General features: G+C 42.7%; 2 protein-coding genes across 3 annotated transcripts; one reads left to right on the top strand and one right to left on the bottom strand.

Annotated features, from left to right (window-relative positions):
- Positions 1 to 1,147: 1,147 nt before the first annotated feature.
- Positions 1,148 to 17,514, bottom strand: GEMIN5 (gem nuclear organelle associated protein 5). Of its 2 annotated transcripts, none has more exons than XM_051793646.1 (28): positions 17,292 to 17,514; positions 16,966 to 17,120; positions 16,263 to 16,444; positions 15,608 to 15,759; positions 15,255 to 15,386; positions 14,928 to 15,060; positions 14,341 to 14,500; positions 13,500 to 13,712; positions 12,725 to 12,810; positions 12,141 to 12,235; positions 11,299 to 11,435; positions 10,933 to 11,006; positions 10,371 to 10,552; positions 10,127 to 10,266; positions 9,555 to 9,726; positions 9,096 to 9,323; positions 8,475 to 8,588; positions 7,963 to 8,091; positions 7,272 to 7,367; positions 6,835 to 6,972; positions 6,319 to 6,466; positions 6,076 to 6,195; positions 5,638 to 5,848; positions 4,809 to 5,066; positions 3,995 to 4,157; positions 2,801 to 3,374; positions 2,275 to 2,371; positions 1,148 to 1,749 (listed from the first exon to the last, which is right to left on the bottom strand). In XM_051793646.1, the coding sequence occupies exons 1-28, from the start codon at positions 17,476 to 17,478 to the stop codon at positions 1,594 to 1,596; spliced, it is 4,632 nt and encodes a 1,543-aa protein (XP_051649606.1). In that variant the 5' UTR covers positions 17,479 to 17,514; the 3' UTR covers positions 1,148 to 1,593. The 2 variants fall into 2 exon arrangements, with proteins under 2 accessions (XP_051649606.1, XP_051649607.1); XM_051793647.1 differs by having other exon boundaries at positions 15,255 to 15,383.
- Positions 17,515 to 17,558: 44 nt separating this feature from the next.
- MRPL22 (mitochondrial ribosomal protein L22) lies at positions 17,559 to 24,357 on the top strand. The gene is made up of 7 exons (XM_051793503.1): positions 17,559 to 17,624; positions 18,120 to 18,165; positions 19,862 to 19,997; positions 21,150 to 21,215; positions 21,698 to 21,775; positions 22,605 to 22,674; positions 23,880 to 24,357. Exons 1-7 carry the CDS (start codon positions 17,597 to 17,599, stop codon positions 24,089 to 24,091), a joined length of 636 nt encoding a protein of 211 aa, XP_051649463.1. The 5' UTR covers positions 17,559 to 17,596; the 3' UTR covers positions 24,092 to 24,357.
- Positions 24,358 to 24,756: the final 399 nt, after the last annotated feature.

Raw genomic sequence — 24,756 nt, 5'->3', positions numbered from 1 at the left:
ATCTGAATTTGGGCGATACATGCTAAAAGATGCTCAAGTTTGTTTCCTTTACTATTTATGATGTGCAACTGGGATAGTTCTTTGTAAAATCTGCTTTTGAGCGTATTGTACAATAGCTGATGAAAGCTGAGCTGAAGATCTCTGGGGGATTTGTATTCTCTTCCTGCTCATCTCAGCACAGGTCACAGGAAGGTGGAGTATTCTCACAGTGCAGAGTGGCCACTTAAAGGGAAAAATTGTTGTGTATGGCACTTTCCTGCTCCATCTAAACTAGTGGTTCCCGCTGTAAGTGCAGGAAGGCAGTTTGGTTAAGCACTGGCTCCCCCACGTGGTTTTCGAGTACTTTGTACAGAATTTAGCGAGTTCGAGTAGGTGGCAACAGTTTAGTGATTAACACATCTACAGAAAGATCTTGTTTTAGTCTAACCCCTGGCTTTCACCTGCTGCTCTTGAAGTTGTTCTGAGCTTTATTTAGCTTGAAGCAGGAAGTCTGTCAGGATTAAGTTTGCATTTTGGCTGGAAGAATTTGGAACACCCTTTCATCTAAAAAATCCATCACTTCTTAAACAATGATCTTTAGTGTACTTACAAACTTTCTAAATTCATGATACATGCTCCCCTCCCACCCATATCAACCTTTCTGCTGCATTTAAAACATTGCTTCTAGAAGTGACTAAGACAGCTGCTATGTTCACTAAGGCTCATACAACCTTGTGCTTTTCTTAGGAAGAGTTACTTTTTCTAACCAGACGGACAAAGCCTTCAGGTAAGCTGTAAAACTGGTCAAAATATTACATGTTCAAGACTGCAGAATCCACAATTGGTTTTGGCACTTCTAGAATAGCACCATTCTAGAGAGCTTGATTGTACCTCAAATTCACCACCACTGTAGCAAAAAGCAGTTTGTTCAGCTGTGGATGTTTTCAAAAGCAGGGACTTTTCCTGACCTGGGGAAATTCCTTCTCTCTCTCGCTAGTCATGCTGGAAACAAAAGATCTTGCCCCCTTTTACCTTGTACGGGTGGCTTCACCACACAATGCTAAGCCATAGCACACATTTAACAACAAAAAAGAACCCACCCCAGACTTATTTTTAATGCATTTGCCCTTGCTTGATATTGATTTCTATATATCAAATTAAATACCAATTCATGGTGGTAGAAGACTTTATTTAAAGGAGGGAAAAATAAACTCACAATGCTTCTAAGAACAATACTGGCTTAAGGGTCAGTTTGGTTACAGAAACCATTGATTTTCCTGAGGGAAGCTACTCTTCCTCTGCTGAGACTGTACAGCTGCTCAAAACTGTTTCTCTTACATGTAAATAGCAAGAGCTTTCATGAGCATAGTTTCCAACAAATAGAAAAAGACTATACAAAAATCCTGTATAACAGTTCAAGCCCACACCCTCCTGCTTTTCAATTTTCTAACAGTGTCCTTAAGTATTGTTAGTGAATGAGCACAAGTGGGTCTGTATATAAACCTGACTTTTTGTTTCAGTAACAGCCACAGCCATCAAAACAAGCCTTCACTTGAAGAAAGAAGAGCCTTGGTGTTAAGTAACTGTAGGCAGCTCAAGAAGGGAGACAGAATGTCATGTCAAGAACCTCCTGACAGCCTTTTTGTAAATATTAGCACTGCTGTGTTTCCTAAGGAGATCCAGAGCCTGTTCCTGTAGCTCAGGAGGGCACTGGGATCCAAGGTGAAGGAGTACAAGGCAGCATTCCAGCACGTCAGGGAAGGGCAAGACCTGCAAAAAAGGAGCATGAGGTGACTGTCAATTACAAGTGCTCAACAACATATTCAGGTAGGCAGCTCTCTAAAAACACTGCTTTATAGAACCCTTGAAACAGAGATAGTCAGGATGCATTGTCTCCTCTTCACGTTTAACCCCGTTTGCCCCCTCTTGCATCATCACCATGGTTACATGTTTTCAAACATGTGATGAGTAGTTTCTACAGTTCTTGATCTATAAAGGCCATTTTATAGCTTAAATTTCTGATTTTACTGTTTATCAATTTTTTTTCCATACATAAGTAGCAAGGAATTACTTCTAAAATGCATGAGATAGATCCATACAGGATATCCCACTGAATTCTCCCATGCAGGAGCTTTAGCTATGCTTTCCAACTGGACAGGAAAAGTTAGGCTTGAAAGAAAAACACCACCCTGATGCCACATGTCAGCTGTGTCTCAGCATCACAATCCCTCCATGGAAGGGATTCTGTAATGAGGCTGCCCTTTCAGAACCACAATGGCTCTTCTGAAAACTTACCTTTAAATTGTCTGGGAATTCCGCTAGTTTCTGCTTTGCATTGAGAAGCTGCTTTGTGAGCTCAGGGAGTGTAATTGGTTGCTTTATTTCATCTTTGCTGTCAAGAAAAAAAACAGGTGTCATTGGTAACTGTTTTGCTTAAGTTACTGCATAGCCTCTCTCCTGTACACAGAGCACAGGAGATAAATGGAAAAGTGTTTTATGTTCTAGCTCCTTCTTGCCAAAGTCCCAAACACCTGTTCAACAAAGAAACAGATCTCTTAGACCATGCCTGTCCTTTTCATTGTCCTCCCCTTTTCAAGATGCCCTATTTTTTCACTGCAACAACACACCTCGTGTATCATGAAGCTGTTCAGCTGCACTAAGTTTAGGAATAGGGTGGTTCAGCCCCAGGAAAATGCAAGATTTCTGACTGTATGTTTAAGTGTCCCTGGGTGTTCAGCTGGAGATTAGAGGCAATTTGCTGCACAAACACACAGAAAAAAGCAACACTTTTCAATCCACTGATTCATGTGCTGAATCTTACCCATTCATCTGGTTGCTGTCAGAGCATGGTTTGTCTAATTCAGTCTCTGAACTCTGCTCCAGGTTGCTTTCCTGGGTGTTTCCATTTGTGTTTTCCTGGAGATTGTTCCTCTGCTGCTGATGCTGGCGGATCATTTCTGCTAAAGTCTCCTGGACCTCTGCTATATCTCTCTGGGTGTTCTGTAACACAGCCATCTCTTCTGAAAGGAGCACTTTGCAACCCTTCAGTTTTGACTGTCCGTCTACCAAATCGACCAAGTTAGTTCCTGAGTCACTTTGCGTCTCACACTTCTGCACTTCAGTTGTATTGCAGAGGTTTTCATCCATCTCAGCTGGAGTTTGATCCGTTTCTCCAGGGGAGGAGTCACCTGAAAGGTAACTCTTCTCAAGAGTTGTCTGCTCACTGGGGCACAGCACAGGATCCAACACAGCCTTTTGCAAGCCAGGAGGGTCTTTGGGTGAGTTCCACCACAGGTCATAGAGCAGTCTGTAAGCCACAAAGCCCTCCAAACTTCTGCAGGCATCCATGCTCTGGGAATTTGTGTTGTCTAGTTTGTGTCTCAGGTCATCACAGCCTAATAATGAAAACAGGATTACAAATAGTTCACAGAGCTTTCCAAAGACAAAGAGCAGATTTGGTAAATGAACCAGGAAACCCTGGAAACCCAAATCAGGGATTTACTCAGATGCTGGCAGAGCAGTACAGGAAGTATGAAAGCAAATACATCTTTGGAATCTTTGTAAACACAATACTTTGTTCTAACATGGGACTGTTCTCATCAGCTACAGCAAATTTCCTTGGTCCCAAGCTGCACAACGCAACAGTCATGAAATCAAGAGCCACAAAAGAAATGCACAGCATACTCTGAAGAGAATGAATGGAAGAGCAGGTTGAAGAGATCTGTAGCTGTGAGATGAACACAGCTTTCTAATGTCCCCTATCTTCCTTACAGAACAGAATTCACTCTGTTTCCTACATCAGCTGACACAGCTGAGCTTCTCACAGGCAGGAATTTTGATCACCCAGCGCCCCTTGCACTAGCAAAATTCTACAAGTTTCCATAGATATGGGTGTCTTGCTCCTTCCAAATGTTATTGTGCCTAGGAACATTAATGGACACAAAGCTGTGCTTACAGGGAAGAGCCCTGTATCTGTCTGTCAGTGCCAGGAGAACAGACACAAGGAGAGACTTACCCTCAGGGAGGATGATACTGCAAATCTCCTGCATCAGAGTGAAATTACCAGCATCAAAACTGCGGGTCACAGCCCCAAGAATACTTTTCACTGCCTCATCCCAGGTACCAGACTGACAGCTCAGTGCTGCAAGGGCCAGGTCATGGGAGATACGGAAAAGCACCTACAGAAAGCACCAGAGAGCAAATTAATGGTTTTTACTGCAAAGTATGAGCTTATGGCCACTGTGGAAGAGCCCAGAAGCACATGACTTAACTACAAGCAATTTTAATGACAATGCAATTTACAGTCTCCTTCATGCAGGAAATACAGCACTTCTACATCCCTTACAGCTGTAAAATCAGCAGCTGTGCTTGCATGTGTCCTACTAAGTAGATGAGAAGTGGGAGCACACCAACTGTCAGTGACTCACCGTGGTCAGAGAGAAGAGCTGCAGGAGCACCAGTCTATGGACAGACCTTGTAAACTCCAGGATATTTTAACAACAAGCAGCCCTGCCTCCCCTAAGTTCAATACAAACCCCTGAACCAGTGCTGAGACTACTCAGCTATCTCAGTCACTCCTGGCCAGCACATCTCGGTGACCTCAGTGCTCACCATGACGCCATACGTCCAGTTCTTATCCTGCACAGACACAAATGCAGAAGCACCTGGTGGCTACACAAAGCTGTCCCAGCTGATGATCATCTCTTTCTCCCAAACTACAACCCATCCTGCGGCAGGGTGCAGACATCAGTGTCCTGGCAACGTCTGGTACAACAGCACAACCCGGCTGGTTTTACTGTGTGTGTGTGTGCAGATCAAAATCCATTTACCTGCTTTGGGGGTGTGTTGCTGGTAGAAGGAGGATGCTCAATCTGGTGCAGCTGCTCCCATGCACATGTGGCTCGTTCAGTGGTGTCCATGCCCAGCACATTCTGCCACACTTCTATCACCATGTCAAAAAACGAGGCCTCTCTGTTCAGCTCCCAGCTGTGGTAACAGGGGGGAACGGGGCTCTTTTGCTCACAGGGATTTCTTTCACTAAGGCACCTGCAAAGCAGCTCGTTGAGGCAGAAAACAAGTCTTTGTCCCTTTAAAAAGGAAAAAAAAAATAAAAAAGAGCACTGAGCTGTTGCTACAAGAAAAACAATCCCTTGCTGACCACAGCAGGTACAATGATTTAAGAACATCAGGGCTGACAGCAGTTTGCTGGTGACAGACTGACAACGGCAGCTACCAAAGAACAATGGTGACACAGACTCTGATGGGAAATCAGAAGGAAACCTCAGAAAAAGCCAAGGTAGTCACCTGCTTCTCAGCCCACTTGAAAACAGATTTCAGGTTTAAGCCTCCAGCAGCTGGACTTACAGTTGGGCTCATTTGTTCCTTTTCTCACACTTAAAAAAAGAATCCCCCTTTTCTCAACAACCTCTCATACAACTAACAAGCACAGACTCTACCCACCTCCCTACCATGGGCCCTCTGCAAAGACACATGCTTTTCCATAGGGTCATTGCAATATACTCCTAGAAAAATATTTTCAGGCAAAACCAGCTCAAAAGACTACTTGTGGACTACTAACATATGGGAAGTAGTGCCAAATTAAGATAATCTGGAGAGACAAAACATGAAAGAAAGCAGAAAAGAAATGACCAGACTCACAAATAAAGTTTTATGTTGCTGAAGGACTTCCTGAGCTCCCACCCAGTTGCTCGATAACAGCAGGTCTTGTGCACATCTCAAAGACAAAGTTGCTGACAACTCCTCCTCTCCAGTTATCAGTGCAAGCTCAGCAGCAGTTTTAAGGGATGTCACATCCCCTTTTCTTGACAACACTTTTACTGCATCATAGGGTGAAGAAGCCCCCAAATAACTGAGATAAAAGCAAATCAGATTGATTAGTACTAAAATACAATTTTAAAATTGTGTTGCAACACAGTAGCTTCTTTTCCCACCTACATTAGAGGGAATCTAGTGAGATAGGCTCACCTCAGACAAACGATGACCAGAGGAGTTAACAGAATTAAACTGCTACAAAACCAAGGACTTTCTTTGTTTCAGGCATGGAACCAATTCTGTCTTTTTCCCAGTAACACTCACCATCTGGCAGCCATGGAATAATGACCAGCTTTTTCTAACAGAGCTGCCCAGCTGGTGTAGAGATCCCTCAGAATTGGATCCTCTGGACGCAACCTGGCCTTAGCAATTACAATTGCTTCCCTAATGCACATAAGGGAAAACAGACAGAAAAGTTAATTGACTTGTGTACAAAAAGTGAAACAAAATGTCAAATCTAACCTACTAGAAAACAAGATAAAATGCTAAACATAAATATACAGCAACCTGTAAAAATTGTTCACTTTCAGGAGCTCGATGGCCTCATACACTTTATGGATGGACAGGAGATGGGAGGCAGCCTTCACATACTGCTCCTGGAAACACAGCTGCTTTGCAAAGGCTTCTACTGTCCAAACCCAGGCCTGATATCCAACTGCAAAAGAGAAGGCAATATCACTGGAGGCAAAGGTTAAGACTGGAAGAATTCATGTGGGATGACATCATCACTGGTTCTTCAACATGTATCTACTCTCTGCCCCAGATGAGTTTCTTATTTCTTAACCATCCTAATACAAGTTCCCATGAGGGAACAAAACAGGGCAAAACTAGGGCTTGAACATGACTGTAGGAGTTCACTACCAGCAAAATAACTTAACAGCATATTTAAATCAACAGCCAGCTGTAAGGACTGCTACTTATTAGAAAGAACCCAACTCCTGAGTTCCTATCCCAGAAGGACCAGCATGAGGGTACCCTTGGCAGCCAATTTCACCTGCTTATGTGTTACAAGAGCAAACATACCCATGGGTGACATTGCCACGAGCTGGTCTGTCAGCTCCCCCCTCTCAGCAGCTGCCTGGAGGACACCCTTCATGTCTCCTTTCCACAACATGAGCTGCTGGAAGAGCTCTGGATGCCCATTCTCCAAGTGATGTTTTCCTGTTGGAAGCAAGCACACCTCCTATCAGCAGGAGTGCAATAGCATTATTTGTCACAGTAAAATATCTTAGGAAAAGTGAGATCAAGCACGCCCAAGATACTGCAGGTTTGCATCTGAAAGGTGCAAAAACTATCTGGGAAAAATATGTATTTTCTTCTTTTCACACAGAACTGCATTCTTAATCCTAGACTGTCATCCAAAGTAGAGAAAACTTGAGCATTTTTCCCAATTTGTTTTCTCCTTGAATGTACCAGTTACAATGAACATACTGGCAAAATGGATTCATTATTCCACTTACCTTCCACATCAATCATCTTGTGCAGAGAATCTCTGTCTGTGAACAACCCCAAGTGGATGCAATCCTTAAGGTCAGGGGACACATCTTCATTATTATCTAAACCAGATAAGAAGAATATTTAAGAAAAAGATTTAAGATTTGGTACAACACTGGGAACTGGAACGTGCCAAGTCACTACCACTCAGTTACACTCAACTGCTGGCAAATACTTATGTCTTTTACTTCCTTTCCTGCATAGCAGATTTAATAATTTGCAGATCAACACTCAGCACTTAGTTTTAAGTTTGATTAGAAGGATGGTATTTGCACAGAACATTTATTCTAAATCAAACATAGCACATTCCTTTGCATGCTCTAAGGAACAATACTGTGAGCAGACAAACATTTCCCTCATGGCTTGTTTTCCTCTGCTCACATTATACTTTTGAAGGTGAAAGCATTTTGCACATACATAGACAATTCTACCCTGTCTCAACAACATAGGATCTTACCCAAAACCTAGCTGAGTGCCTACAGAGCACAGAAACACTGCAAGAGCAGTGAGATAAGAGACCACAGTTAGTCATACACTTTGATAAAGGGGAGGATTTTTAAAAACTAATGCCCAGTTGTCAGCCAAGTCCCTGGACACACATGATTCTGAGAACTTGAGAGCACCTACCCTCTAAGCATTTTAGTTTTATACTGATACCTTTAGTTTTCAGACATGTAGCCAGCCTCAAGCAGTCCTGATGCAATTCATCTTTTGATCTGTGATCCATGAATGTGCTGAAGGGCAGAATAGAGCGAGGCTTCTTCTTCTTCAGAGAGGCATCAGGAGCTGAAAAATCAGACACATTGTAGTCACTGCTCCTGTTACAGCAGAACTCCTCAACGTATTCCAAAGCACCCTCTTCCTCACACTGGAAATCAAAAAGCAGATGCTCAAGAGCCACAAAAATCTTTACTATGACAAACCTGACTTTTGAATACTGATCACTTTGCATATTTTCTGCCCATCTTGCCTGGAATAAAACTAGCAACTAAAAGGCACCATTAAACACTTACTGAACTGACCTGACAAACAGGGCAATTAAAATAAACAAACACACTCTTATTTCTCTGGCACTTATTTGGTCACATCAGGAAGGGAAGCTGCAGCCAAACACAAGCCTAGAATGAGAAACTCTGCAGGACTGTTAAAAGACCCTAAAACACACTAACTTGGTTTCTCTTGAGGTGGATCCTTTTTCACAGGAGCAGCTTTCTGGGTCACAAAAGGCTTTGGCAAGTTGAATGAAGAATAATCATATGCAGATGAAGATGTATCCTCGGACACTGTGGAGTTAAGTGATTAAAAAAAGGAAAACCAATGAATGGAAAAGGCCACAGCAGAAAAATTCACATATTCACAATCTGTTACATTAACTTTGAAATATACCAAGCTTTGCTTTGCCATAGAACTTAATAGCTTTTTAGGGAAAGGAAGTATCAAGAGAACTTTAGAGAACTGTCAGAAGGCTAAATAAGATGTCAACAGACACTAATGAAGGTCTACCAGTATTATAAGATTTATCACCAGAAGGCAACACTGATCAAAAAATCACATTGTTTCAAGCCAAACACAGTAACTCTGTTCATGAGGCCGGAATCTTCTTATTTAAAGACAATTACTCCCAAACTAGTCTAGAAAATTGTGAAACGCATTCCAGAAGCATATTTCCTTCAAGTGGACAATTTCAATAAAACCATATAATGAGAAAATCTGCATGAAAATTAAAGTTGGTGGTGCTCTGAGGGCTGAACACTCTGGGAACCACTGAACTAAGATGATTTAATTATTACCAGTCACAGAGACTTTATCAGGCAACTCTGTCTCCTGAACTTCTTTTTCTCCTTCATGGTCCAACACTCCATTTTCCTCCAGCAACGTTTCCTTCATGCTTTCATCTCCATTCATGGCATCATTTACATCCTGCTTGCCTGAACTCTGTCCTATAGGCTTTTTTTTCTTCTTGGCTTTGACTTTTGGTTGCATACTTCTTTTTTTCTCTAATTCTATACTCTTCTTGCCTATAAAAGATTGCGATGTTAGTGTATTAGCTGCCTGTCTCTGAAGATCAACATTTAGTTTCCAAATAAGGATACAACTCAATTTAAACCTGGACATGGTTTATTCCTGAAGAGGAAGCAGGCAGATTTGGAATTCAACATAAGAACTTACACCATTTCAATGTGGCAACCCTCTATTTCCCAGCTCCAATATCACATTCAGGAAAGGATGCTTTGTTTGAATATACTTACCCTGAGGGGGCCGTGTGTGCTCCTGCTTTGAGATGTGCCATTTGTGAACAGAAAAATCATCTGCTCCTGTATAAACACAATCTGAATCCACTGGTGACCACTGGACACTCAGCAGGCGGCCCTGGTGCCCTCGGTAGTTGCAAAGTGGCTCTTCCTTCATAACATCCCATACCTTCAACAAGAAAGAAACCCAGTTACTCAGAAACTCTATTCTTCCCCTAATACTCTGCATCTTCTCATGATTTGCACCTGTAGGAACTTCTCTCTTGGGTTTTTGAAGGGGTATCTCAAACACCAACACGCAAACGGAGAAAATTCAGGGCTTGCTTTGTTTGCATTGATACAGTTGCATAACACCTTTCTTTTTTAAAGATTCCAAAGTGTTAATACAAAAACAATAATGACTGGACTTACAAATCATTTTGCAAGTTGCAAAAACATAGAGACAGGTGCGTATCAGGTATCCAGAATCAGGAGATGGTTACCAAGGGTAAATTTGCAGTACTTCAGTAGTTTATCTCACAAAAAAGCTCTGGTGTTTAGCAATACTTCTGAGAGGCTGTGGACAGTACCTGTGCAGTGCCATCATAGCAAGCAGATACCAATCTTCCCTCATGGTGGGGGCTCCAAGAAAGACTTGTTATTTTAGCTGTGTGCCCAGCCAGAGTTCGAAAAGGCTCTGTTATTGTCAAAGGACTTTCTGAAGTGCTCTCTGAAAGAAAAAAAAAGAAAAGGATCAAGTATGGCCAGCAAGACAAACCAAAACTAAACCAAAAAAAGATGCCAAAACTTGAAATATAATGTGCAAACTGTTACCTACAACGCTCTTCAGATTATGCACATAAATGGTGGCATTGATTGAGCCTGAAGCTATCAAGTAACTCAGCTCTGGCTGGTTCCCATGCTCATGGTGCCAACGAATGGCATTAATCAGCTTGTGATGCTGTTGGATAGTGCAGAGCAACTTCAAGTTTGGGGCCTGAAATATTTCAATTGAGCTGAAATATAAGAACAACAGGGTAAGAATTCCAGTACTTGGTGAAAATGGTTGTCTTGCATGAGCAGAATTATAGAGCATAATTACAGTAACTGAGTTTGTGCTTTCTGGATTCAACTCAAATCCTTGTTTCATACATCAGTAAAAGTGCATTTCAACCATGAGTGGATCCTTGAAAAATAACTGAGTGTGATAATGAGGATCCTCCATGACAAGAGCAGCTAAAACAAGTAACAAGGAATGCTATATTATCATAACTCAAACACATCAGCAGGGAAAGAACAAGAGACAAAGCAGGGCAACAAGAAGTACTTTTGCTTCACCAGTGACTCTAGTGAAGATCAGCACAGACACCACACTTAACCTACAAGTGAAACGTACCCATCCTCATTGCCAAGAGCCAGGAGTTTGCCATCTGGTTTCCAGCTGATCTCTGTACGTGCAGGCAGTTTGTGCTGTAGAAAGAAGACACAACTATTGCCAAAAACTCTTAAATCTCTGTCAGAGCAAGACTCACAACTGGACAGAGGTGCAATTAATCTCACAAAAGGCTCCACTGCTTTCATAGCAGTTTAAACAGTTTGAGTCAGTGAGTGTCTCTGAAGTTCACATGTGGAGACTGAGGGCTTCAAACTCTTTGTTACAGATATATCAGGAAGGCCAAGTCAGAAGCTTACAACTACAAGGCCACAGAAACTATGGCATGGTTACTGTGAATTCATAAAACCCCCTCAAATTCATACTCACTTTGATTGAATTAGTGTCTCGGATGACTTTGTTGATGTCATTTGCTTCTCCATTAAGATTCCAGGGATTGTGTTGAAAAACAATACCTTCTCCAGCACAACTATATAAAGTTACAGAGGGCTGCTCACTTTCTTCTCCTATCCAACAAAGAAAAAAAGCTAAATATACTGTGTTCTTCATCAGTCTTCACAGAAGTAATCACTCCCACTATAAATCAAAGCATTATTTCAAAAGGCTCTATGCATCTCTCAATTGCCTGTAGTCCAGCAGCAGGAAATTCTCACAACACAATCCTATGAAAGGACCTTTCATTTCTACCAAGAGATCTCTCATAGCACAATCACTGCAAGTATTAAAATGCCCTTTAAAGTTTGGTCCTAAAAAAAAAAAATTCAAGTTGTGTAAGAAGAGCTAATGGAGCAGTTCTGTTCAGTTCAAATGGCAGAAACACACTTCTGGAGCTGAGGAACATGTATTTCATCTGATGCAGTCACTGAAAGAAGCCTGTGTGGAGTTACTGGGCTGTAACACCCTGACAAACAACCCCAGAGGTGTGATACAATCCTCCTACCTATTTCCTGAGGATACTAGAATTCAAAAACTAGAATAGTTTGCAAAAATTTTTATCAAAAATTATTAGCAAAATACTACTAACAAAAATTATTAATAATTGCAAAAATTATTAACAATTCCTCAAGCAGAATGCATTCTTAGCTGCTACAAAGGATTGCTACCAAGCAAATGGGGCTCCTTCTCCTAAGAAGGGAGGGCATCCCAGCTTCATGGCATCTCTGAGCTCTGCATGGATGTTCTACTTTGTCACAAGGCGTTGAAAAACTCACCAGAAGTCAGAGGAGGAGTTGGAGGCCCCCAGGCTAACGCATACACAGTCTTCTTGTGGTAAGTACTGGAGATCTGAGGTGGCTTGTTCTTAGCACTGGGCAAGAAAGATAAGGAAGCAGGGCCAGTCAGGTTTCAGCAAACAGAAATTAAAAAAAGATAAAATCAAAGCAACATATTTCCAGACACGAGGTGCTTTAACATACTAAAGCCATGGCACAACCAAGCTTTCTTCAACATCTGCTCTAGGACAATACTACAAACTGTCCTGGTGAGCTTTCCCTGCACGATGCTTCTCCTTCCCCAAAATTGTCTTTCTAGCTAAAGTCTTCCCCAACTCATGTCCTTCCACAGGTGATCTCTGGTCATGCAATTTTAAGTTTACCTTAAGGCAAGTTGACCTTAGAAGCTATCAAACATAATGGAGATGAAAAAATGCACCAAAAATCTAGCTGTTTGAATAGTTTTAATTTAGTTCTACTCTTGTCCAGCAGCAAAGATACTCCTCAGGAAAGACCACACCACCCACGTGTGGTAACACATCAGCAGGATCTGACACTTATGAATTTGAAAGCTACTTTTTTACCTGCTGGAGAAGGTGTCAAATATGCCAACTTTTCCATCATCTGTTCCAAAAGCCAAGGAGCCTTCCTTAGTTGGATGCCAGGATAACTGCAAGAAAAATACAGAGAAATATATAATGACATAAGCCAAGACACTTCAATAATAAATAAAAGGAAAACATTGAAACTGCTGAGCAAGGACTATGCCTTACACCCACCCTTCCAACTACAGCCTCTGGATCTGATCACTCTGCTCTGAGTATCAAAGGCTCTCCCTTATCAGGTATGGTGGGATAAGATAAAATGGACTACAAATCATTAAAATGCTATTTGACACCTACACTGCAAAACAAAAATGGAAAATATGATTTTACTTCTGCCAGCTATTTTACCAGACTGTAGCTTCTGGCTAGTTCCTGGTTAACCTAAACTGAAGACATCTGTGTTGGTTTTTGTATGTGTCAAACTTCCTAGCAGAGCAAGGGCAACCATGGATGAAACAAGGAAGGATGATGAAGGAGGATAAAAGTAAAAAGTAATGTAACAGCCAGCTGGACTTCAGTTGATTTTCACTAGATGTAGTGAGGGCATCTAGGGTTGTAAATAGGTCTAAAAATTTGCTGGCAGACCCTAAAATGTCTTGTAGACTGAAAGAATCGAGTACAAAATGAACAACTTGGCTTTTGCTGGGAAAAACCTTCTTCAGAGTGAAAGAGAAAAAAAAAACATACTTGAAAAAAATGGAGTGAAAAGAGCAGAAGAGATAAGAGAAAAAAAAGGAATCCAAAGCACACTTACTGCTGTGACCTTGGACTTTATGCTTTGCCAGAAGGTTTTAACATTGTAAATATTGTTCATGGACAAAGTATTCCACACCCGGATCATGCTGTCTCCAACCCCGATGGCAAGACAGCCTGTGTCCACAGGAGAGAAGGCAAGACTATAGACAAAGCCTCCAAGGGAGGGCATGGTCCAGCTGCAATCCAGAGTTGACAGGTCCCAGCACTTCACCTGAAGAATATTTAAGGAACAAGGGACAGTTAAATATAGAGTGACTGATATGACAAGGAAAAACAAAGCATGTTGTGAGATCAAGAATTAAAAGGTCAAATTCAAGGCCTGACAGTATGTGATCTGCATCCAGAGGATCACATGTCACTGACAGAGCTGCAATAGTTGGAAGACTGGACACAATGAAATGGACACAATGAATATATTTCAATACTATGGTCCTCTTCAAATTTCAAAATAGGAGGCACTCTGCTGCCTGTAAAAGGCCAAAGATTTAAAAAAAACCCAAAAAAACCAGATGCTTTAGTTTGTACAATTAAATGATTTTAAGAAGGAAAACCAGATCTTTTAAAAGTGAAACAGGAAAAAGAAGCGGTAAATACTCTTTAATAAATGCTTACCATTCAAGTCCAGAATGTCATAACAATTCACCAGGGTAAGAGCTTGAGCTTATAAACTAACAGAAAAATACACAACCTGTGCTCACAGCAAATCTGAAGCAATGATGTTACAAAATGCTGAGATAAACCCACTTAAAAAGAAATACTGTGGCCCTAAAAAGCTTAGCCTCACTCAGTCAAACTGTTCACTACAGGCATTTTTATGTTAATTTTAAAATGGTTCTTACATCTCTGTCCATTGAAATGGAAAAAAGGAGCTCTTTGTCTTGCTGCTTCACAGAACTGAGATTGAACACAATTCGGGAGTGGTTTTGTCCTTCTGATGATCCCAGAAGAGTCCACTTGCGTTTTCCAGATTGGGTCAAATTCCAAAGAAGCAGTTCTCCTCTGCAAAATTTAAATTTATTTAATTTTTCACTTCAAAAGAACAACATAGGCCATATACAGACTCCACTACCTGTGCACATTCTGCAAGTACAAGACTAATACAGCTTGACTCACATCCACTGCACCTGCCTGTACAGAGTTGCACACAAACACCACCCCGAAAATTGACAGGTCATTTTTCCCCACTAGATGGGCAAAAACACAACTTGTACCATTAGCAGTCAACATTTAGTTAGATTATGGGAGAAATTATGGGACAGTTTTCTAGAAGCCTGAAGTCCCATTTTTAGTCTTGACCTATCTTGTCTCCTGTTATACTGGGAAAGAAGGAGGAAGGGAGTGTCTCTTCTACCCAGCACTTCCTTAAGTATCAACAAATGTATCTGCAGCTGCTGATGGTCCCCAGGCTGCTGAGTGCCCTACTCACCCAAAACCACTGGACACAATTTCTGTGGCACGACCAGGAGGCCAGTGAACAGTGAGCCAAATGCGCTCCTTAACAGCGGGATCGACAGCTCCACCTCTTCTTTTGGTGTGGGGCAACTTCAGAGTCAGCACACCTGTGGAACCAAGAGGGATCATCCAGACCTTGCACATCAGAATTCCCTGACAGAAAGAGTAGCCCTGTGAATCTGCAGCTTTAAGTACACTGCCCATGCTTTAAACCATCAGATTAGCAGACAAAGGCTGCAGTTAGAGAACAGCTCTCCCACCACACTGTCACTGTTTATCTCACATTATTAATCCTACTTACTCCTGCCTCTGGTACAGCTCCATATTCGTATGGTCTGATCTTTGCTTCCCGAAGCCAGGTAACAGCCCTTCTTTGTGGTTGTGTCCTGTGTCAGCTCCCCATTTGGAACTCTGCCTTCCTCTGAAGGAACTGCTGAACACCATTGAAGTCATGTTATTACACTTTGAAATTCAAAGCTTTAAAAAAAATCAGCTGAAAAATAGACTGATTTCTATCAGAACACACTGTACTGAACTTATCAGTTGCCTTTGCTTAGCTACTTACCAACCTTCTATAAAAAATTCAATTCTCCAGAAATAGACATTTACATGAAATAAAAATTACTTCACAAACTATTAATCACTTCTACATACCCTGGACCTCATCTTGCCAAGCAGGTAACCTTTCTTCACCAGGCACAGGGCACCAGGCCAGACAATGTATTTCATCCTCGTGGCCCCTCAGCCGATGCAGGACTTCTCTTTTCCTGCTGATATCAATGACAACCACCATGCCATCCTTGTAGCTGAAAGCAGAGATCTAAATTAATGAAGAGATTCTTGGATGCTTGCGGGATAATTTCTAAGTGATTTCCAAGCTCTTTCCAGGATCACTATTATATTATAGACGGAGAAGCCAAATCCTAGCAGCAATGGGACTGGCAGCCTAATGGTAATGGGAGCTCCAGTATGGCAATGGGGTGCTTGCAGCTGCCTTTTCAAGAAGGGCAACCAGTATACTTGGCTGCAAGAATGACAACAATCCATTACTAATGCAGCTTTCAGTCAAGTTTAATTAAAAATAACAGTTTTAAGAAACCTCAAAAATGCAAATTGAACTTGGACAATTACACTCTTATGGATTTCTGTGTCTTGCAGGTTTACCACATCTAAATGTTATTTCTAACTTGTACACTAGAAGAAAAGCCACCAAACCCTTTCAAAATTAACCCTACAGCCATGTAGCAAAGAATTCCCAATAAGGTTCTTGCAGGAGAATAGTGGAAAACAAACCATAGTGAATATTTACCCGATGGCCACCAGGTTTTCATGATGAGGGGAACAAGTGAGGCAAAAAACTGTGCGAGGCTCTGGGAAGAACTGCTGGCTGTCACTTCTGTTGTACCAGTAGCAAACAATGACACCTTTTTCATCACCAGACACAACGAGATCCTTCACAAGAGGTGACCAGTGCAACGCAGAGATTGGGTTCTGAGGAAAGAGGATTGAACACACTTAAGAGCTGTTCCACCACCACCTAACACAGAATAAAGGGCAGAAAATAATCTGTGAGAACTCCCCAGTACCAGTTCAGAAAACAATTTGTGAGCACTTTCCAGCATCAGTTCAGTTTGTTCCAATGTGTCCTGGGTCTGCTGGGCTTTAAATGGACGCAGACGCTGATCTGGTGTCCTGAGTCACAGAAAACGTTCAAACGTACCTTTAATCTGCCCCAAGGGGAACAGTAACGTGCTGAGATCATTTTAAGCGAGCTGGGTTAAGTGGCAACGAGTCTAGACCGCGAGCACACTGGTTTACTGCAGCTTTGATGGCAACCAACAGCTCATTGAGATGATGCAACGAGGCTCCAGGGCAGAACTAAAACCCGGCCAGAGGGTTTGAAATTCACCTTTGGGTGAGGCAGCCTCACCCTGCTTTGTGTGCGAGCCCTAAATCACCGCACCCTCCTGCGAGTCCCTTTGTCCCCCGCTCCCGGTGGCTCCCGCTCCCACCTGGTGCCGGCTGTACTCCAGCACCGGCGACAGCGACGCCGCATCCCAGATCTTGACGCTCCCGTCGTCGGAGCTGCTGGCGCAGAGGCCGCTCTGCCCGGGGCAGTGGCAGAACGCGAACCCGGAGATCCTGTCCGTGTGCCCGATGAGCTCCCCTGCACCGACAGCGACAGACCGTGATTCAAATCCTGGATCCCCGGAGCGCACGGCGGCTCCCTACACCCCCCCCCCCACACACACCTCCCCGGGGGCTCCCGCCACCTCCCCCGGAGGATCCCGGTCCCTCCCTGAACAACGCGGGGGGCCAGGGAGGGCTGTGACGGTACCGTAAAACGTGGGGGCGGCGGCTCCGATATCCAGCAGGCAGACGCGGTGCCGCGCCGCGAAGCCGAAGAGGTGGCCGTCGCTGCTGGCGTCGCTGCAGCGGCTGCTGTACCAGTTGGGGGAGGCGGGCAGTGCCCTCACCCCCATCCCTGTCCCAGTCCCTGCTCCCGTTCCCGTCTCCGCCGCCATCGCCCCCCGCTCCCCCCACGTGCCCCGGGCGCTGCCGCCGAGCACCGCCGCAAACTGTCGCAAACCCCGCGCCTCTCTGCCCCTGCCCGGCGCGCTGTCGCAAAGCGCGGCCGGGAAGATGGCGGCGCGCTGGGCGCTGGGCGCGGGTGAGGCGGCTGCTGGGGGGGGCTCTCCCCTCAGAGGAGGGCACCGAGGTGGTCAGAGGGGTGGAGCATCTCCCGTGAGGAAAGGCTGAGGGAGTTGGGGTTGTTCAGCCTGGAGAAGAGAAGCTTCGGGGCGACCTGGTTGTGGCCTTCCAAGGAGTGCCAGAGGGAGCGGGCGGGGAAGATGTTTACAAGGACATGTAGTGACAGGACGAGGGGGAATGGCTTTACACTGACGGAGAGTAGGTTTAGATAGGACATTAGGAAAAAAGTCTTCCCTGTGAGTGTGGTGAGGCCCTGGCACAGGTTGCCCAGAAAAGCTGTGGTTGCCCCATCCCTGGGAGTGTCCAAGGCCAGGTTGGACGGGGCTTGGAGCAACCTGGGATAGTGGGAGGTGTCTCTGGTTTGAACAAGGTGATCTTCAAGGTCTCTTCCAACCCAGCCATTCTGTGATTCCATGGTTGTGTTTATTCCTCGATCTCTGCTCCCCCCTTTCAGGCGGTTCCTGGGCGCGGGGTCTGCTCAGCTGGGCGCGGCCGGAGAGGTGAGTGTGGTTCTGCTGCCCCCCTGCCATCCCCAGGCAGTGGGACACGGGCAGCCTGCCCAGGGGGTACCTGGGGCTCTGCCCTTTCTCTGCCTTTCCCCCCTGCCCCGGGGCTGTGGGAACAGGTCACTCTCTGCCCCTGTGGTGTCTTTCTATGTACTGAGATGTTGTGCCATGACAGACGTGTCTTCCAGATTTCCTCTGACCTTGTGGTGCAGGTCACAGCAACAATGTACCTGTTGCTCCCCCCTGTGCTGTCCTCAGCCACTGCTTTTCTGTAGTTACTGAATTTCCCTCTCAGTCTGGAGGGATCACAGGCTGTGCTGTGGGAGCAGTGGTACTGCTGTATCCCTGACTTCAGAGGGAAGGCTGGTGTGGATCCTCCAAGTGCAGAGCTTTGGTCTCTGCTGGAGCGTGTGTAGTTAAATTGCAGAGACCTGTGTCACCAGAGAAAGAAGAAATAGGTTTATGTTGCCCTTACTTTGCTTCCTTGCAGTTGGACAGAGTTATCTGCTCATTATTTTACTAAATTCTTGTTTGTATGTCCCACTTGCTGCTTGTGGATGGTTCCTTCTAGCATTCCTTCAGCGTTTTTCCATCCTGTTCCCCTCACGCCTATATAATGTATTTTGTTTGTTGTTTGTCACAGTTTTCTCTTGCTTGCAATGTGTTTGTGTCCCTTCCTAAAGTTAGAATAGTTTTGCTCTTCACATGAGGCTGGATTACTTTAAGATAGAGGGAATGTGATGTTCCTTAAGTTGTCAGATATATTAATGTGCTCTCTGAGGGCAGGAAGGGAATGCTTAGTTCATTCCTGCTCAATTTGTTAAACTACAGAGTGATATTCATGTGCTTGTCAAAAATTGTCCTGTACTAATCCATGATATTCTCCCTGATGATGATGACTCGTTGCCTTGTTCAGTGACATTTTTAGGTATTAATCAAATAAACCAAAACGTAGAGGTGTACAATGTCCTCTTGAAACTAATCAGCATGTTTTGTTTGCCAGTTATTTTTAAGATGCTTTGCACAGTTTGCCACCCACACGAAGCTGTTCAAGGCTTAGTAAAACTCACAGTATCTGGTCTTGAACTTGCAGTTGGGAGTGGCTGCCCAGTGCTACTTTATTTAGGCAGCAGGGGGGCAAAATGTAGCTTGGTTTTTCAGGTTCTGAGGTGAGCAGACTGACTGAAGACTGATTTTTTTCGCTGTCAGCTTGTCTTATATTGACTTGATTGCATTTTGGAAGTAGTTCAGAGCATCTCTCCTTTCAGATTTCAGAATGTTTATAAATTTCTAATGCTTTGAGATACTCAACCCCTTGAAAAACTAGAAATTTTTATTGCTAAAAATGTTGTTGGTAAGAGTCAAATAAGTATTGGTAGGTCTTGGAAAAGATATAAACAGAGGTGACTGTGCCTTTGTGGGATGATTCAGGAGCACTAACTGTGGAGTCTTGTGCTGTACCAATGTCACTGATGGTTCATGGTTTGCTTTGGGAAGCCTGGGGTTTCTTGTTGAATTAAAAAGCCCTTCCAACATAAACTATAACACACTGTAATAGTTTGATTTTATGAGTAGGAAAATGTGTTGATTCTCGTTATCAACACAGTCAAGTTCACAATTTTCCAGCTAAACTGGGCAGGGAAAAAGAACTGTTGTGTTCAGCAGCTGAGGCTGTGGTCTTGTCTTGCAGGTGGCTGCCATCCTGTAGCCTTTTCCCTCTGTCATGCATCCACACAAGCACATCTCTGCAGAAGACTGGGAAGTGGGAGAAAAAGAACAGGATTGTTTACCCTCCACAGCTGCCTGGAGAACCCCGCAGACCAGCTGTAAGGATGCACCTGGGAATGTCCTTACCTGTGTGTGGTCAGCAATTTCTGAGCAGATTGTCACTGGCTCTGGGTGACTGTACAAGGCACTAGTTTTATAGCTTATTTGTTCATTATTTCAGTATATTATCTTTGTAACTTGGAAGTTGCAGGTAAATGCAAGTGGAAGCAAGGCTCCGAAGTTGCATAGGAAGAGAATGTTGTGTATTTGATAACTGAAAGGACCAATTAGTGCTGTTTTCACTACAGCTCAGCTTGGGAGGATTTTAGGTTAACTCTTCAGTATTTACTCGCTGTCAAGAACTGATATTTTTGAATTCCATTTTTGTCATTTTTCTCCATTGGGAATTGATGTGTTGTGGCCTCTGTTAGACACACTGCTCAGCAAAGTAAAGTGTTTGCATGTCAAAAGAAAAGAGATTTTTTGGGCATGTACTTTTGTGGGCCATGAGCATTCACTGATTGCCCCTGTGACCATTAAGCCATAGGATGTAGAAATCTCTGATGTGGCCTGTGCTGACTCATGCAATGTGGGTGAAAATGCAGCTATCGACTGACTCGCTTATTAAATCAGTTTTTTACCTGTTTATAAAGAATGCCACTGCTTTCAAATATTTATTGATGTTAAATGCTACTAGCTACTGTTAGTCCCTGTCAGTAATAATGTTGAATGGGTCTGTGGAGGCAGCTCTTCATGCCAATCAAACTTGAAAGCATCTTCTCTTCTGAAGTGGTAATTAAGTTCATTCTGGTAATATTGTTTAGTTGCTCTCCCAGTAAGTTGACTTGACAGCAGAATAGTATTTTTAAGACTGAATGGGCACGTCAATCTTTGCTTCTAAAGGTGGGGAGGATGAGAGGAAAAGATGATGAGAAATCTTCTGATTATCCTTTTCAGGGACTTCTATTTATGAACAAATTGTCATAAAATTGCGTTAAACTTTTCTGTGTGCCAGCAACTTTTTTTTAATACTTTCAAATATCAGAGTTTCAAATCTCAAAGCTGTGCCTGATCCAGTGTGCTCATGGTATAGTAGGGAGAGCCATACTTATTTTATTCTTAGTAAGAAAATTGTGGAGCAGGCATGGATGGTCCATTCTTATTTTCACAGCAAAATTACTGATCCTGGTAACTTTTGTTTTTGCACCCAGGTAATATATCACTGTCGGAGAGACATAAAATACAGCAAAGATAAGATGTGGTATCTGGCAAAACTGGTAAGCAAAGAGTACTTTGTACTGTGTTAGAATGCAAAATTTGATTGCTGTATTTGCCTTAATGGCCTCTTCAATACTGAGTCCTTGGGATGAGCCTGGATCTGGACAGGGAGCAGCTGTTTGTGGTTTGGTTTAGCTGCTTTATCCCAGTGTGCTCTCTCAGGTGTACCCAGGATCATGCACAGATTATGCACTGTGGAAGAATTTCTGTGTTGATTTCTGCCTTGTGGTAGATGGCACGAGGAGTTTTGAAAGATAGTAATGGACTGTTTTTTTCTTTAAGAAAAAAAATAATGTTTTGTCAAGATTTATTCAATATTTAGCTCAGACTTTCTGTGTGTAAGATATTGAAGAAGTGGTAATTAAGGAAACTAAAGTATTTTTGGTTTTTGTAATGGCAATGTAAGTCAAGTAATGTCTTCTGAATAAGAGAAGGGAAATAGTTGTAATTGCTGGAGTTAATTTTAACACTTTGATTGCAGATAAAAGGAATGACCATTGATCAGGCTCTTGCTCAGTTGGAATTTAGTGACAAAAAGGGAGCAAAAGTGATCAAAGAGGTATGTAGTAGTATTCTTTGACACTTCTAGTTTCAAGAAAACTTTAAAATCAATACCTGTCACCTGAAGTTTGGAGATATTTCTGTAGGGTCTTATGTTTCAAGTAAGCCTGTTGAGAACACATTCAAACAACATATTTTTGTTACAGTCATGTCATACTGTGACTTATAAATATGTTTGGATCACTTGTGCTGGCTGTGTTCATTTGTCATGATGATAAATTACATGTGGGTGCCCTCTGCAACAGTGCTTGGTGTTAAGTTCCTGGTAAATGATGCAGAATCCTGGTCTCTAATGGCTGTTACATCTGTGTGCTTTGGTTCTTAAGAGGTGAAGGATATTAGCAAGGAAAGGCCTGTAAAGGCACAAAGGCTTTTGATACACTGTAGTTGTTAGGATTCTCAAATCACTCATTTTCTTGGCTGAAGCATTGGTCTCTGGCATAATAATGGCAAAGATGTGCCCTGTATGAGCTGAAAATGTTGAATGACCCAGGTTCATTTTGCCCACCTTAGAATTTGTTTCTAGTCTGATGTCTAGTTAGACAAAGGTCTATAGATGGAAGGCTGACAAATGCTGATGAGAACCATCATTTCCACTCCCTTTCCTCCCCAAAAATGTACTAAAGTTCTCCTGAGGCTATTTCAGTCTGTATGCAAGGAACATCCTTATGTAAAAGATGCTTGTCTTTTAACAGTTTTTATCTCTATAAAATACTTTTTCTATAACTGACTTAAACTTTCAATTTCTTCCATGTTATCTAGAGATAAGAAATAGCATTGCTTGAATTCCTACTCAAGTATTTCCATTTCTTTTCCTTTTGTTACAGGTTCTGTTGGAAGCACAGGACTTGGCCGTAAGAAAGCACAACGTGGAATTCAAATCGAATTTACATATAGGTACATTTTTTTTTTTAATTTAGTGCAGGAAAATGTCATCCTACCCTATCCTGCCCTATGAAAAAGTTTTATCCTTAATAAGTTTTTCTGGCTTCAAATCAGCAGAAATGAATAGAGGGCAGTTTCTGCTGAACTTATCTTTACCAAAACATGAAAGGCACGTGCTTGCAACACAGCTGAAGTTAGTAGTGGTTTTTGAGCCTTTAGCCATCACTTTGTTGCAGTTGGTGCCTGACTGGTGGTGTTCTGGCATCTGCCAGATGCATCATTTTTAAGATGCATTCATCTGAGAGTGGAATTTCTGCTCCTTTTGTGAACAGAAGGTCCTGAAGAGGAAGATGCTTGACATGAATATGAAAGCAAACCGTTACTACTTTTTAATGTTGCCAGTGAACAGAGGTGCTGGAGGCTTTGTCTGTGGCTGGTACAGCTAGATTTGCAGGATCAGAATTAAACTTCTGTCAGAAATTGTATACAAGTAAATGAGTATTGACAGAAAACTTCTTAGTAAAAAGATGTAGTTGTTTACAGGATAAGCTTGGAATAACTACAGCACTTTTTAGCACAGAAAAATGTTAGAGAAATGTTTACTTGTAGGTGTTTTTAGGCCCAAAGATATTACTTCCCATTTTGTCTAATGTGGCGTGAATTTTACTAAACAGACCTTATAAGCTTAAAGTCACCTGGACTGTAGAGCAGATTTGATTAGAATTCTTTGGAGCATTCCAGGCCTCTGCCATAAGAAGGTTCAGCTGCTAGTGCAGGACTGGACGTGTAGATAATGAAAATACCTGTGATATATGCAATAAGGGGAGAAAATGAAGTCTGTAAGACTTCTACAGGAATTCATGAGGCAAACTACTGAAAAGCAGTGATATTAATATCACCTTCAGAAGAGCTATATAATTTAGTAGGTGTTCAGTCTAGCTTCCTTTGGATTTGCCCTTTCCTACATATTTATCTTGTGTGCATGCTTTCTAAATTCACCTTTTCTGTGCTCCTGAGGAGTGTTAATTCAGCTCACAGGGCCCTCTGTATCACTGATCTGCTGAATGTAACAGAAGAAAGATGGGGGAGAGAATCCTGAGTAGAATTAACTTTCCAGAAGCAGCCACGAAACATACACTGGCAAGACAGGTGTTACTGTTGCAGCTGTGTGGCAGTTCATCCTCAACTCAACAGTCCTTCTCTCCTTTCTCCTTCAGCCGAGTCCCTGACGGGCAGAGGCCGCTACGTGAAGCACATTCGTTACCATGCCAAGGGCATGTTTGCCTTCATGAAAATCAACAGGTGCCACTACTTTGTGAAGCTGATGGAAGGTCCTCCTCCCCCTCCAGAGCCACCAAGGACTGGCTTTGACCAGGCAAAAGAATATGTGCAGCAGCTGCGAAACAGAACCCTTGTTCATACACTCTGACAGACTGTTGTGACTGTATAGGTATCTCTTGTTTGACAATGTAATTGTATAAAAGAATAATTAAAATAATGCTTTAGTTATATCTTTGGTGCTGCTGGAGCTGGATGATGTGAGAATGATCATAGGATTTTTTCTTATTTGTCAAGCCATAGGCATGGAAAAATCTTGGAGCAGCAGATGTTATTTGCAACACAGCCTTCAAACGCGACCCTGGACTGTCAAATCTAGAATATACGATGCTGTTATAAAGCTTGTAACGAACTGAAGTTCACACAGGTGTCTCTGTTATGTATGGGGGGGGCTTTGATGGTAAAAATATGTGCTTGACAGTCAAACTGCAAGATCAGATTTGGACTAAAAGTAGTAAAATTTCTTAAAGTAGCTACAGCATTGGAACAAAAAAAGCAGCAATAATATTTAAGAATACAGACATCGATTTATGGTTTATCTGGGATGTAATACTTTCCTTACAGCTATTATTGTGCCTCTTGGGCATGTGTCTGGGAGTGGGGAATAAAAAAAACAATCCTTTAAAGTTCAGGTTTTGGCAGTCGGTAGGTGGCAGTGTTTAGTTTGTCAGAGAGGAAGCGGCAGCAAAAACCTAACAGGGCGTTGAAACTCTTCTGGATTCTGCCCTTGGCATTAATAGTCTGATATGTGCATGG

This window comes from Manacus candei, unplaced genomic scaffold (assembly GCF_025592945.1).
Source record: "Manacus candei isolate 608988 ecotype Guabito, Panama unplaced genomic scaffold, ASM2559294v1 h1tg000037l, whole genome shotgun sequence".
NCBI classification, from domain to species: Eukaryota; Metazoa; Chordata; class Aves; order Passeriformes; family Pipridae; genus Manacus; species Manacus candei.
The sequence above is the reverse complement of the archived record's forward strand: the minus strand, read 5'-3'. Positions and strand labels throughout refer to the sequence as shown.

Bases quoted from the DNA above. Each gene is read 5' to 3' on its own strand.
- GEMIN5 (XM_051793646.1), bottom strand. From the start codon at position 17,478: ATGGCGGCGGAGACGGGAACGGGAGCAGGGACTGGGACAGGGATGGGG. The intron at 10,553-10,932 runs GTACGTTTCACT...CTTATATTTCAG, and splicing joins GCTCTTGGCAATGAGGATGG to CTCAATTGAAATATTTCAGG. The intron at 6,467-6,834 runs GTATGTTTGCTC...TCTCTTTTGCAG, and splicing joins CGTGGCAATGTCACCCATGG to TTGGATATCAGGCCTGGGTT.
- MRPL22 (XM_051793503.1), top strand. From the start codon at position 17,597: ATGGCGGCGCGCTGGGCGCTGGGCGCGG. The intron at 18,166-19,861 runs GTGAGTGTGGTT...CTTGTCTTGCAG, and splicing joins AGCTGGGCGCGGCCGGAGAG to GTGGCTGCCATCCTGTAGCC. The intron at 19,998-21,149 runs GTAAGGATGCAC...TTTTGCACCCAG, and splicing joins GAGAACCCCGCAGACCAGCT to GTAATATATCACTGTCGGAG.